The 14,860-nt window shown below is 43.9% G+C and overlaps 1 protein-coding gene across 3 annotated transcripts in view; it reads right to left on the reverse strand.

Moving 5' to 3' along the window:
* The window catches only part of SLC39A12 (solute carrier family 39 member 12), a 68,286-nt gene extending 54,210 nt beyond the window's left edge, over positions 1 to 14,076 (reverse strand). For all 3 annotated transcript variants that reach the window (XM_008148836.3, XM_008148835.3, XM_008148834.3), the window contains exons 1-2: positions 13,816 to 14,076; positions 5,125 to 5,406 (exon numbers count right to left, since the gene is read on the reverse strand). In XM_008148836.3, coding sequence (XP_008147058.2) covers positions 5,125 to 5,406; positions 13,816 to 14,076 — 543 coding nt within the window. The remainder of the gene's footprint in view (positions 1 to 5,124; positions 5,407 to 13,815) is intronic.
* Positions 14,077 to 14,860: the final 784 nt, after the last annotated feature.

Raw genomic sequence — 14,860 nt, forward strand, 5'->3', positions numbered from 1 at the left:
ACCCTGATCAGGGGCGGGGCCAGCTGTCCAACCTCCCACGGTCCCTCCCCCCTGCTGGCCAGATCCCACCTGTGCACAAATTCATGCACCAGGCCTCTAGTCAAATATAAGATGACAACTGTGACAATAGCTTTGAAGGAGAGGCACATGGTACAATCAGGATAAAAGCAGACAACTCTTCTACCCAGTGAGACAGGTCACGGTAGGCTTCTTTGAGTTTGTGACATGAAGACAGACCTGAAGGAGTGGGAGGAAGTGGGACAGTGTAGACAAAGCTTCTGTAGCAGGATGGAGGATGCAAACATGAAGGGCTAGAAGGATGGTAGTAGCTGGGCAGGTAGAGTGAGGGGGTCATGGTGAAAGCTTAAGGTCTCTTGGCAGGTAATGGAGTTTGTCCCTTATCCTAAAATCAACAGGAAGCCAACGGGGGATTTTTAGCAAGGAAGGGAATGGGGGTTACATAACTGGATTTGTATTTTGATAAATCTACTCTGGCTACATGGTGGAAAATAAAAATATTGGAAAGAGACTCAAAGTAATCACTACTAATACAGTTAGAAGGCTATTGCAATGGTCAGGTAGAAGATGGTAGTGATGATAATGGAGCAAAGTCAACAGGTTAAGGAGATCTTCAGGAGGTAACACCAGTAGGACTTGGAAAGGGATGAGACATGAAAGAAAAATAAATTTAGAAACCTCAGTTTTTAACTGAGCAACTGACTGGATGGTGATGCCATTTGCTAACATATGGAGCAGGCCTATGTATGACCTTGATCTTGGATATGGTAAGTGCCTTTACAATATCATTTTTAAAAAGATGCTGTGTAAGGATACATGGGTCTGGAATCCAGAGGAGAGGTCTGGAATAGAGATACACTCTTGTGAGTCATCTTTATGTACAGATGCCCTAGCCTAGAGAAAGCATATGGAATGACAGGAGGCTAAGACCGGGCCTCCGGAGCACTAATGCTTAAAAGCTGCACAGGGAAATCAGAACCTGCACAGGTGAAAATGGGCGCCAGAGACAGGGAGAGAGAAAGAAAACCAGGAATGTGCAGTGTTATACAGGCCAAAGTAGAGAATGTTTCAAGAGCCACATAAGTAACACCAAAGAAAGGACAAGTTCAGGAATAAAAATAAGCCTTACATTGTAATACTGAGTTTCAAGTGTCAGGAAGATATCCAAAGGGAAATTTCTCCCAGATTGGTGCATATATGAGTCTATGGCACAAAAGAAAAATCTGGGCCCACAGCAAAATTGAAAGCAATTAGTATTTAGTTGTGTATGAGGCTGTGAGAGCATACCACTCAGCAAGAGTATAGCAGAGTGAGTAGAGAAAAAACTGAAAGTGGGGCCATGAGGACACCAAGATTTAAGGGATGGCAGATCAAGTGCCTCCTTCAGAGCAGTGGTTCTCAACCTTCCTAATTCCGCGACCCTTTAATACAGTTCCTCATGTTGTGGTGACCCCCAACCATAAAATTATTTTCGTTGCTACTTCATAACTGTAATTTTGCTACTGTTATGAATCGTAATGTAAATATCTGTGTTTTCCGATGGTCTTAGGCTCTACAGCAGTCTCGACCCACAGGTTGAGAACCGCTAGCAGGGTCCCCTAAGACCATCGGGAACACAGATATTTACATTATGATTCATAACAGTAGCAAAATTACAGTTATGAAGTAGCAACGAAAATAATTTTATGGTTGGGGGTCACCACAACATGAGGAACTGTATTCAAGGGTCGCGGCATCAGAAAGGTTGAGAACCACTGCTTCAGAGGGACTTGACACAGAATAGCTGGATGAGCAAGAAGGAAAGTAGGAGATATGGGTTGATTGAAATAGAAAAAACAAACAGACATGACATATGGGATGACAGAAATCAATGAATGAAAGTAAGTTTTATGGATACTTTATTTTTTCTGTGCAGAAGCTTTTTAGTTTGATGTAGTTCCATTTATTTTTCTCATTTGTTTCTCTTGCCCTAGGAGATGTATCAGCTAAAATCCTGATACCTGAGATGTCTGCAATTTTATTACCTATGTTTTCTTCTAGGATTTTTATGGTTTCATGACTTACATTTAAGTCTTTTCTCCATTTTGAGTTTATTCTTGTGCATGGTGTAAGTTGGTTGTCTAGTTTCATTTTTTTTTTTTTGCATGTATCTGTCAAAAATGGGGGACATCTGTAATATTGTCAACAATAAAAAATAAAATAAAGAAAGTTACATGGAGGCAGGACTGGACAAAAGGGAGAGAGCAAAAAGCAGAATGTAGATTATTGAGAAACAAAATGTATGGGAATAAAGAATAAGAAAGAAGCTCTGACCAGTGTGGCTTAGTTGGTTGAGCGTCATCCCCTGCACCAAAAGGTTGCTGGTTTGGTTCCGAGTCAGGGTACATACCTAGGTTTCCGGTTTGGTGTGGGGTGCATACAGGGGGCAACTGAACTATGTTTCTCTCCCTCTCTCTTCCTCTCTCTTAAAAATCAATAAAAACATATTTTTAAAAATAAAAGAATGAGAGAGAAGAAAGTTCCCTCGTGAAGCTCGGCTATAAGGAAAAAGAGAAACTCAGTTCATCAAGAGAAGAATCAAGAGAAGATTGTTGTGTCTATGTTGCATTCTTGCGACATAGGACAAGGAGTGAAAACTGCCAATTGGATTTTTTTTTTTTTAAGTTTGTAATCGCTGAGCTTGTCAAGACATATTCATATCTGTGGTGGAGAGCAGACTGAAAGACTGAATCAGCAACCCAACTTTTGATAAATTTGAAGAAGTAGCCAGAAGTTCCATGGATGAAAAAAACAAGCTGAAATAACAGATAGTATAAACCTCATAGAGGTGTGCTTTTTCCGTAGAGGTTGTAAAGAGTAACAGTCTCAACGTGACATTGAGAAGAAAGAACTCAACCACCGTTTCCATCCCCAAAGTCCTTAGGATGTGGTCATGATGCCTGTCCCCCACAGGCAGGGCTAGTGGAGAACTGGTTAGATCCCCGTTCATCTACCAGGGAAGCGGCAAAACATGGAAAGAGCAAAGAGAGGTGGGAGCATTAAAAGATTGATTCAGGAAGATAAAGCGGAGTAGTTGGACAAAAGAGAATGAAGACAGGGAGGGACGATTATTCTCTGGGCGACTGGGGAGGTTGACTGGATTAGAGTACTAAGTTGTTAAGTTGTTTCTCTTGGTGAGCTGGTTAAAACCCACCTGGAGCAGCTCTCAGTGGCTTGACCTGTGGAGGTTGAGTTCTGCTCCGATCAAGACCTGTAAATGCTAGCAGTGGTGGGCCTGGTCTGCCAGCACGGTCTAGTTGGAGAGAGCAGCTTCCTGCAGTGAAGTGTCAACAGGCCTCCTGGTAAAGTCTGGATTGACTGACCTCCTAGCCCCGGTGAATGGGCTAACGTACCCTTCCCGGGAACTGGAGACAGTGGTTTCCTCCGGCTGGTAATTGTTCTAAGGCCTCGCAAAGGGTTACGGCTCAATAAGAGCTCAATTCTTTTTGACTGGATAAAGCAGGTCTACACATAATATTGGATTATTTTATTCTGTTCTAGGAATGTTTAATCTCACTAACACTTGGGAGCCCAGGTATATGCAGTATGTGTTGGGGAAAAAAACAGAAATCTGTATTAAATATACACATATCACCTACTTTTTAAATTCTGGGTTTCCATTTAATCTGCATCAAAAGGCAATAACAGGATGACTAAAATTCTAGTGCTTAATCTAGATGTTGCAGTGAAGAATTTATATGTAGGAACACCTCACTGAAGTAAAACAAACAAACGAAAAACCCAAAACTGAATTATATGAAGAAACCCTATTTTTTAAAACATATTTACGGAAAATTGGAGACATATTTGCTGGCCATTAAGCAGCAACATGATTGCACTGATAACTTTGGGCTCCTGAGAGACAGAATTGAAGTCAAAAACTAAATTCACTTATACATGTCATAGTCTGAATGTTTATGTTCCCCCAAAATTCATATGTTGAAATCCTAATCCCCAATGTGATGGTATTAGGAGGTGGGGGCCTCTAGGAGGTGATTAGGTCATGAGGGTGAAGTCCTCCTGAATGGGATTAGTGCCCTTATAAAAAGTACCCCAGAGAGCTTCCTGCCCCTTCCATTATATCAGGATATAATGTGAAGATGGCATCTTGAACCAGGGGGAAGTCCTCACCAGACACTGAATCTGTCCAGCTCCTTGATCTTGGACTTCCCACTATCCAACACTGTGATTTCTCATAGTTCCTGTTGTATAGAAGCCACCCAGTTTATGACATTTTTGTTATAGCAGCTCACATGGACTAAGACACATGTCAATGAATATTTCAAGAGAAAAGAAAACATGTTTATTCACACGCTTCAAAATGTGGTGGTAGCTTCTCAGCTAGTTCTTTCAGAAAATAGGCTTTTGAAAAACTTTCTTATGATCAGAGAACTTTGTCTGCTGAAATGTCACACCGCAAAGAGGAAAGCAAAATGGTCATTGGAAGGCCAGCTTCTGCAGGGATAGAAATGAAGGCAACAAGAGACCAGGGTCGGTTTCCGAACAGTAGGAACTGTGGGAGAGGAAAAGATGTTGAAGGGACCCCTGAACATATGCAGCGTGAATCAACAGCCACAAAAGACATACGGTCTGTGCTGACTGTCATGAATCATGCTTTATACAAGCGTCTTCTTTGGTGAAATAACTACTAAATTCATGTCTCTCAAACTGGTCTGCCTTCTCCTTCCCTGCCTGGAAGGCAAGGTAAATAGACACATGCCCTGACCACTATGGGTCAATCCTTGGAGACTGATTGAAAGTGATGTCATGCTCAGTGTGGGGGCTCCGGAGAATATTCATCATCATGAATGCCGTGTCACCTGGCCGGCCCACCCACCCACCTACCCAACTTCTGGCTCAAACTCATCTTAAAATAATTAGTCACCACATTTCCCATTTTAGACTTAGATTTTTAAATTATGTCACTTAACAACCATATCTAAAAACCACAGATGCTTATTTCCCTTAGAAATCCTTGAATGTCTTAGGAATAAATAAGTGATGAAAAATCAGGCTCTGAGACTGTATCTTAGTAGCAGAGTCAGTGAGCAATTGTGCCGTCCTTACCTGGCTTCCATAAGTGTCAAAGTGCTGCCTGGTGAGAGCCAAGATATCTTCTGTCTCGTTCTGAGACAGGAAATAGGAGTCTTCATCCTGCCTCAGGCTGAGGAGGCTGTGCAGGTAAAACTTATACTCCTTGTTACTCATGCTGAGCTTTGAAGAACAGATCTCCTCCTGGTGAATAATGTAATAGAGGAGGAGAAGAGAAACCCTCTGGACCACTTCCTCTCTGAGCTGATCTTCGAAATTTCCTCCAGCAATTAGCAGCAGGGCATCTGGTTCAAAGCACTGGGGGGCGGGGAGGAGGGGGGAGCATAAAACAAAGACAAAAACAGAAACAAAACTCAGCCAATAGTCCTTAAACATTAATTACCACAGTTTCTACTGCTTATAACTCCACCAATAGGAGGGGAAAGTGGGTAGGCCCAATATCAGATTCAAATAAGCCATGGTAGGATTTTTATGTAACAATGGCATCCTCCCAGAACGTCCTTATTCCCTAAGAGTGGTCCCTCTATCTCCTACTACAGTGCCACAAGTTGTCCATTTGTTACCTTGAATAAAACCAGCTGACTCGTTGGTTGAAAGCAATGGCCCATTGTATTTAGAATGAAATCGAAGCTCCTTATCATTGTCTCCTTGGTCTGGCTCCTGCCTCCCTGACATTACATTAGCTTCTCTCCACCTCTCTCAGCAAACTTCTGCTCCTGTGATTTTTTCTGTCCATCACCCAGCTCTTTCCCACCATCTTTCAGGTCTTCTTATTCTCCTCACCTCACTCATCTCAGCTTAAAGTGCCACTCCCTCCTAGATGTCTCTAGCACACACTGTCTAAAGTTGAAATCTCCCTCCTCCATCCCATGTTCTCCCACACAGTGCTGTTCAGTAGGAATAGAATGCAAGCCACAAATGTGAGCCACACATATCATTTAAATTTTCTAGTAGCCACATTTTAAAAAGTAAAAAGGAATGGTGAAATTAATTTTAATAATATATTTTATTGATTTTTCATCACTTATTTATTCCTGAAATTTCTTTGTGCAAGATACAGTAATTTCAACAAACATGCAATTTAAAATTTTTAAAAATGATAAATGAGCTATTTGGCATATATATATATATATATATATTTATATATATATATATATTTCAGAGAGGAAGGGAGAGGGAGAAATAGATAGAAGCATCAATGATAAGAGAGAATCATTGATTGGCTGCCTCCTGCATGCCCCCTACTGCGGATCGAGCCCACAACTGAGTCATGTGACCTTGACCAGAATCCCAACTGGGACCCTTGAGTCCACAGGCCAATGCTCTATCCACTGAGCCAAACCAGCTAGGGCTATTTGGTATTCTTTTTGTCATGGTAAGTCTTTGAAATCTGGCATGTATTCTAAACTGACCAGCATGTCACAATTCAGGAGAGCCACATAGCAAGTGCCCAAGAGCCAACTAGTGGCAGATATGGCACACACCACTTTTTTATTTTCTTCATAGCACTAGGATTCTAAAATTACATTGTCTACTTGTTTTTTCCCTCTTTCCCCTTGATGACAACTGGTCCATTAAGTCTGGATTTTGTCTGCTTTGTGCACAATTCAGCCTCAGCATCTAGCACAATGCCTGGCACTGACGAGGTGTGAAAATGGAATGCATGAATGCCATCTGTCTTTTATCCTACGTAAGAGAATTGCTAAAAATTTTTCCATGATGCTTGATTCATTTCACAGCCTATACACAGACCCCTGGCTCATCTAATCTGGCAAAAGAAGGTGTTTGGGGAGATGTGGTGGAACATTGAGGAAAAAGATAGACACAGAGGTTGTTGAGGGGAAGCTTTCCCAGCAATACAGGAGCTGCCTTTCCTGAGAGACTGAGAGCTCCTGAGAATCCTCTGGGGACCCCAGAAGCAGCACATTGCAGGGCAGCAGCCTCAGCCTGAAGTTATCGAGGGATACAAGGCCTGAGGGATACAAGGTTTGCACCACTGTGGGACAATTTATTATATCTTTTTTAAAACTGAGGTATCCTATATAATAAAGAGGTAATATGCAAATTGACCCTCACATCATAAGATGGCCACCACAAGATGGCCACCCCCATGTTGGCACAAGATGGCCACCCCCACATCATCACAAGATGGCCGCCCCCACATCATCACAAGATGGTCGGCAGGGGAGGGCAGTTGGGGGTGACCAGGCCAGCAGAGGAGGGCAGTTGGGGGCAATTGGGCTGGCAGGGGAGCAGTTAGGTGTTAATCAGGCCGGCAGGGGAGTGGTTAGGGGGTGATCAGGCTGACAGGCAGAAGCGGTTAGAGGCAATCAGGCAGGCAGGCAGGCGAGTGTTAGGAGCCAGCAGTCCTGGATTGTGAGAGGGATGTCCCAGATTGAAGAGGCTGCAGGCAGGCTGAGGGACACCTCCCCCCCCCCCCCCCCCCCCACAAATTTCGTGCACTGGCCTCTAGTAATTGACATATAACAGCCTATTTGTTTCAGGTGTATAACATAATGTTTCAATATTTATATATATTGCAAAATGATCACCCCATTACATCCCCAGGACTTATAACTGGAAGTCTGTACCACTGACCAAAGCGTCTGAGTCACAAAGAAACATACCATTCATCTCTAAAGAAAAGCATTAATCACATCTTCACAAGCCACAGACTCCAATCTCTCCTCAACTCAACTGCAAGGGAAGAGAACTCAGCAAACACAGGGACAGGCTTCCCAATAAGACCAACTCTTAAGATGAATATTAAGCCTCACCACTGAAACCACAGTAGCCTTCCTGCTCCCTAAGTAGTCCACGAGAAAAATCTATGAATTGGTTGCTATTGACAGGGATCACACCAAGACCTAAGGAGGTGAATTAGCTGAAATAGGTGTAATAAAGCCATTCTTTGTACCAAATAACCTCCTGAAACCAAACTATTGGTGTATTAGCTACCAGTTATTGAAAGCCTCGTGTCCAAGACAGTGCTAAGCACTTATGTATTTTGGCATTCCTCAGTGTATAAATCTAATTGGTTTTGAAAAAGGTGTCAAATAATGATTTTTTTTTTTTTTTGGATGGGGACCTTATGCATTGTTTTAAATGAAAAAAAATAAAAACAAAACAAAATCTAGACAGCCTATGTGAAAATCCACCAAATATTTCTGCATAGTATAATGCATTTAGAATCCTAATTCCCCAATTATTTAATGCATAATTAATTAATGGGTACATTTATATGTAGTATGCAAGGATACTACACAGAATCAGGTATAAATTATGTTTTCCCTCTGAGGGAGGTATACTCACAATATATGTAAAAACTCAGTATAAGAGAGGGTAAGTAACATACCTAAAGTCACACAGCTAATAGCACTTGCACACTCTTAATTCCTGCTCTGCCAATGATAGATTTTATTCTCTTATTCCATTGTTTTGTGCCATGGAGAGTATACGCTGTGGACCTACCTACATAATTGCTATGCAGCCCCTCACCCAATAATTTTCTCTCCCTCCTATTTGGTAGGAAGAAATTTGGTCAATGAAGAGGCTAGGGGATTGTAGGGCTCTAATATCTATCAATGAGAATATTTTACAATCAGAGGGTTGAATGAGGTCATGTTTGTAGATTTTTCAAGTGCTGTTCAGGTTGTTTTATGGGGCCAGCTAGGTAGGAAGAAGAGCATCAAGAACACAAGGAATATGACCTCCATGAAGCCATCAGATCATGCACATGTGGCCAGGGCTTGGTTGACAGTACATAGCAGTGTTGTGTACCCCCTTCACCTTATCTGAGGTGCCTGAAGATTCTTGTCCATTTGTGGCTCCTCCTCAATGTTCTTGCTTTGTCTCTTTCTAGGTTTGGAATAGAAGGGGTGTGGCAAGGGGCAGCAGAGAATAGGGTAAGGTCTGTAACCCTGCAGATGTTCACTCCAGAAATGGTTTCTAAAAAGCATACAACTTGGAAAGTACGTTGGTTTATGATTTTGAAAAGTTTTAAGTAGTTATGGAAGCAGCTCATTCTGTCTGCCTAGAGATTTTGGTCACCTTGAATAAATAGATGTTGCCTACCCCTTGCTTTAATTTTTTGAGGCCTGATGAAAGGAAGTTGGACTGTCAATCAAATTATTATGGGCTGAACACTTTGTGCTCTTTCATGATGTTTGAATCTTAAACAAGTTCCCTTCATGGAGCAGGTAGTGGCTTGAGGAAAGGAGTCTGAAGGGAGCATCAGAGGAGCTTGCGTAAAAAAAATGTGGATTTCCTCCTGAGCATGGATGGGGCAGAAGCACTGTTGGGGGGGGGGAGGAGTTGTGGGGGGACCAGAATTTGCAGTGCATCACATTGGTTTTAGCTATGAAGTTTTGCAGTGGTTCAGTTGAGTTTGGGAGAGGATATTTAGTAAAATTGTGCAATCACTAGCACCCCAGAGGCATCAAGACCTGTCTAAAGCTCTGATTCTAGTGAAGTAACTTTTTGTTAAAGAAGAATGGGCTCCTTCAGAAGTAATCCACTAATTTTTCTTTTAATCTTGTCAGGTGGAGGCATTACTCTAATAAAAGAGTAATATGCAAATTAACCATCACTCCGCTACACCTGAAAGCCATGTCCACAAGCCACGCCCACCAGCCAATCAGGAGCAAATATGCAAATAAACCCAACCAAGATGGCTACCACCACAGAGAGCAGGAGGGAGGCTTGGGTTTCCCCCAGTGATGGAGGAAGCCAAGCTTTCCACACACCCTGGCCGGCCCAGGCCTCCACTTAAGGCTACAAAGTTTCAATTATAGAAGATACATAAATCCCAACAGAAATGGCTGCTGCCACGGAGGGAGCAGAAGGCTTGGCTCCACTCCAAGCTACAAAGTTTCAGTTGTAGAAGATAAATAAACCCCAGATACCAGGGCCTCCGCTTGGGTTGCTGGGGGGGCATAGCCGGCCTGCAAACCACCATAGGCCCCTCGCCCAGGCCGCCCTATGCCCCAAGGGAACCCCCACCCTGATCTGGTATATCCTTCAGGGCAAACCAGCCGGCCCCCACCTGTGCACCAGGTCTCTATCCTACCTAATAAAAGAGTAATATGCAAATTGACCATCACTCCAACACACAAAATGGCTGCCCCCGTGTGGTCAAAGATGGCCACCACAAGATGGCCAGCAGGGGAGGGCAGTTGGGAGGGACCAGGCCTGCAAGGGAGGGCAGTTGGGGGGGACCAGGCCTGCAAGGGAGGGCAGTTAGGGGTGACCAGGCTGGCAGGGGAGCAGTTAGGCATCAATCAGGCTGGCAGGGGAGTGGTTAGGGGGTGATCAGGATGGCAGGCAGAAGTGGTTAGGGCCAATCAGGAAGGCAGGCAAGCGAGCAGTTGGGAGCCAGCAGTCCTGGATTGTGAGAGGGATGTCCGATTGCCCGTTTAGGCCCGATCCCACCGCCAACCGGGATCGGGCCTAAATGGGCAGTCTGACATCCCTCGAAGGGTCCCAGATTGGAGAGGGTGCAGACTGGACTGAGGGACACCCCTCTACCGTACACGAATTTCATGCACCGGGCCTCTAGGAAGGTATAAGAGGGGAGAAACACAGATTCTGGGAAATTGTTTTAAAATTTTCATAAACTTTGGGGAAAGATTGGTCAAAATGGTTAGAGGTTTTCCATGGCCCAATCAGATTGCCTCCCCCAATGCAGCATCATTCGTGGTTTATATCTGCCAGGCGAGAGCCTCAGTGACAAGAAGCTACACAAAATCTTTCTTCTTCTACGCGAGCCAAGCAGTTGTCAAACCTGCAGGGCCAACTTGAAGGGCTTTAGACCAAAAGATGTTTAGAATTTGATTTGGGATTAGGACTAAACCCATATGACTAAATCTAAATTCTCAGATTTTTATAAGGTGGTGTTTTTTAAGGGGGTAGGAGAATACTAACAATTGACTGTAAAATATAAGAGGGAAGTTATACTTCTCTTTATTCTCCCAAAGATCGGGAAGGATGTTAGCTGATGGCAGGCACTAGCTTTGTGTGGGTCTGTTCTAAGATTCTGTTCTGACTTCCAAAAAAGAAAAGTCTTAACAGAGAAGAGTTAAGACAAACTTGTTAGATAAACAAGATAAAACTTGATGCTTTTCCTTCGCACTTTTCCCATGACAAGTGGAGGGAGGGGTGTGAATTAAATACGGATCCTTAAAGCAGCCATTCTCTTCCCTTGAAATGGTCTGGGAATCGCCTGGAGATTTCCTTTAGAAACCCCAAGTCCCTGGGACAGCTGAGGGGGCTGGGGACCACAAGAGGGGGCCAGTGAGGAGTTTCTCAGCAGCACTGCAGGTACATCCCACACACTGCTCCCGTGTGCCTGGAAAAGACGGAGTGGACATTTCCTGGAGGAATAGGACATGGAAGGGCACAGGGAGAGCCTGAGCTCCTGGGTCCCAGCTCATTCACACGCGGCCACATGGTCCTCACAGAAAGCAGCCTGAGGAAGGAATCGCCACCTCGGTCCTCTGTCTTACAGATGAGGATGTTGAGGTTCTGCAGGTCCTAACAGCTAGAAGGTGCCAGAGCATTGCTGGCTGACTCCACACACACACCAGGTTCCTTTTCCTTCACCACACCTGGAACCCACATAGGATGGTGGTTTTCATTATTACTGAGTGGAATTTATTCTTTTGGAGTTACTTAATCCCTCATTAAATTAATCAAAACTCCATTCTAACCCTTCTCATTAAAAAAAGTAAAGCCACAACCAGGCAAGACTATCCATTTCAAAGGCTGCAGCTTGGATAAATTCATTCTTAAATGCACAGTGCCCGCACATGCTTCAATTTATGTTTTTTTAAGTATTCAGTTTATACCCAAGCCTGAAATAAAATTAGGAACACTTTTTTCCTCTCCACTTTCCTCTTTTTTCAGATATTTGGGGATATGAACTCACCCTTCTGCCCTCTTTTTTACCACAAAATTTCTAATAGGAATGCTGCCTCTGTGGACCAAGTCCCTAAAAAGACAAAAAAAAGATTCAATGACGACTGAAGTCCTATGATTCGCCCCAGGATGTGGGTGTTAGTGAAAGCTGTCTCTCCTCACTTGTTGAGAATGACACGGGAGATGTCATGGCTCCTGGCTTATGGGTGGTTCAGGTGAACTGGAGTCTTTGAGCAGGTTAATCTGAAATTTGTCATTTTTTTTTTTTTTAAACCTCAGTCTCTTCCAAAGAGGGCAAAACTATTACAGACTTCCTAGGAATGGAGCTAATTCAAATGGAAGCTAATCTAGCCAAACTCTCAATAATGTCAGAGGAACCAAAAAGTGCCAAACAACTCCTCCTCCCCAAAGGAGTGGAGAACAGCTCTGCATGTTTACATTCCCCCTGGCTAACGGAGTATTCCAGCGCCTTAATAAGGCACATCATGTCATTAGAGAACATTTCCCTGAAGCAAATTCTCAGAGGACATTAATACGATTTGATTCCTACTTATTTCCAGTGGGAAGTCTTATGTTGCTATATATATAAATTAATGTCATCACAGACGAGTTGCCGATTAGAACACATGTTTTCTCTGGGAACCCCTGGGGATAGTACTAATTATTGAATTATTTATTGTTTGCACAGAGCAGAGAAAAATTCTATGAGCAAGACCCTTCTGTCATGAAAAACAAAACACTGGCCAGAAATGTTGCCCCGAGAACCAAGGGGGATTGAGAAAGTTGGCCAAAATTTATTTGGGGGGGGCAGTTATTTGCTTGTCTTATTGATTGTGTGGCATCTTCATTTATGTATTTGTTTGTGGGTTCATTCTGAAAAATCTCATCAGGCAGGAAAGGAATGGTAACTCGTGTTTTTCTTTGGAGTCAGTTTAGGACATGGGTTCTTACCGCTTGTGCTGCTGCTATCCATCTCCCCACCATGCCACCCACCCACCCTAATGCGGACATGTTGAGCCCACACCACATTAATGCTGATTGTACATGAAAGTGGCCTGCAGACATTTGTTAAAATTCCATGCTAGGCAAAACCAACCTCAATCTCCAGAAGAGGAACCCCCAACATGGGCATTTTGTGAAATCTGCCCCGTGACACCGATGTGCAGCCAGGGTCTGAGCCACCTGCTAGACTAGGAAAAGGCTGGGATTGGACCCCAGGAGCCTGGGCCTCGTTGTAGCTTTGCCCATGGCACTCCCATCCCCCAACTCAGATCCCCTACTTCCCAAAAGATGATTCTCACTACCCACCACGCAAAAAAATTAGAAAATGCCAGTGGATATCCAGGAAAAAGTACTTAACAATTTCAACATCAGACAACTATCCGATTGCTATTTTCAAGCCTCAGAAAACAAATAGCCTGTATCCAACCAATCACGTACAAGTTCCCAGCAAACTCCCCAAAGAGATTAGTAAACCAGAAAGAAGACAGCACCAAGTCCCCACTCACACGTGAATACCTCCCAACCTGCGGAAGGGGGTGCAGCAACACGTTCCTAAACATTGCCATTTTAATAAAAAAAAAAAAGAAAATGTTCCCTGTCTTTAGCTGCTATACGCAGGACACCGAACGACTTCTGTCTCCCAAACAGGGGAGCCATTAGGCCACGGTGCACTGCGCTCTTGGTTCCTGGAAGGTTCGCGTTGATGGTGATTTACCGAAGCTGATGGCTGGGGAATCCCGCTCTCTTTGGGGAATGCCCTGGTACCTGATCCCATTCTATGGCACTGACCAGGTTGCAGCCTCCTCGCATTCCATTTGTCCTCCGCGGGCAGCCAGTTTCCTCCAACAATGCTTTGATGAGGCTTCCTGAGTGGTTCAGGGGCGGGTGGTCGCCCGCAGAGAGGGCGCGGAGGACATCCGTCAGCGGGCCAGGACTCCAAGCGCCGCTGCTGTCCTGGGCGGAGCGCTTCTCTGTCCCGGCGGAGGGCACAAGGCCGAGGAGAAGGAGCAATGGCAGGCAGGACCCTGAGAGCCTTGTCCAGAAGCACATTTCCACTCCTCCTTGGCCTGCAGTCTGTCTCCGATGGAGTGGAAGACGGGTTTGGTGGTGCCCACGGTGTGAACTTGCACCGGAGGAACTTCTGTGGCGAAGGGGGGAAATAAGGCTTTAATTATTATGCCTGCAACGTGTTTGAAAGGGTTCATTAACTGGGTGGCTAAGCTGCTTTGCAATGACAAGCTGTTTCTGAACAACAGGGGGTCTGGTCTGTAGGTCATTGCGAACCCCAAACAGCAGGAAACTATCCTGGCTGTAGACTTTCAGACTGTAGGGGAACCAAGAATGTTGCTGCATGGCCTTTCTGAACTAAACCTAGAGTCAAAAATTAAGAAGAATACGTTTCTCTGTTCATCCTGGTGTAAGTCACAGGGCCCGGGACAGGAGACACCCTCATTTATCTCCTTGCTAAGGAAAGCTCCCAGTGGCTTGTGGTCCCGATCACTGAAACATGTAAATAAAACTAGAGAAAATAAATTTTAAAAAATTGACAATGCCATGTAGAGTTAGGAGGTTTTATGTAAAGAAGGGTGCTGGAAGAAAAATAGTAACATTCAGAAAACACTGGTCAGTCTTTAGACCTTAGTTTATTTAAAGTGCAAATGATCTTACAAAAAATAAAAAGAATTTCAAGACCTCATGAGCCATGATAAAATCCACATACTCAGTGGTCATTAAAGGGGTAAGAGGACAACTTCAGAGCCAATCAGCTTCTGGAACAAAATTTAATCTCTTCAAACAACTGCTTACGAAATGCCAAATGTTAACAGTATCTCAT

The sequence above is a fragment of the Eptesicus fuscus genome, chromosome 2 (genome assembly GCF_027574615.1).
Source record: "Eptesicus fuscus isolate TK198812 chromosome 2, DD_ASM_mEF_20220401, whole genome shotgun sequence".
In the NCBI taxonomy this organism is placed as follows: domain Eukaryota; kingdom Metazoa; phylum Chordata; class Mammalia; order Chiroptera; family Vespertilionidae; genus Eptesicus; species Eptesicus fuscus.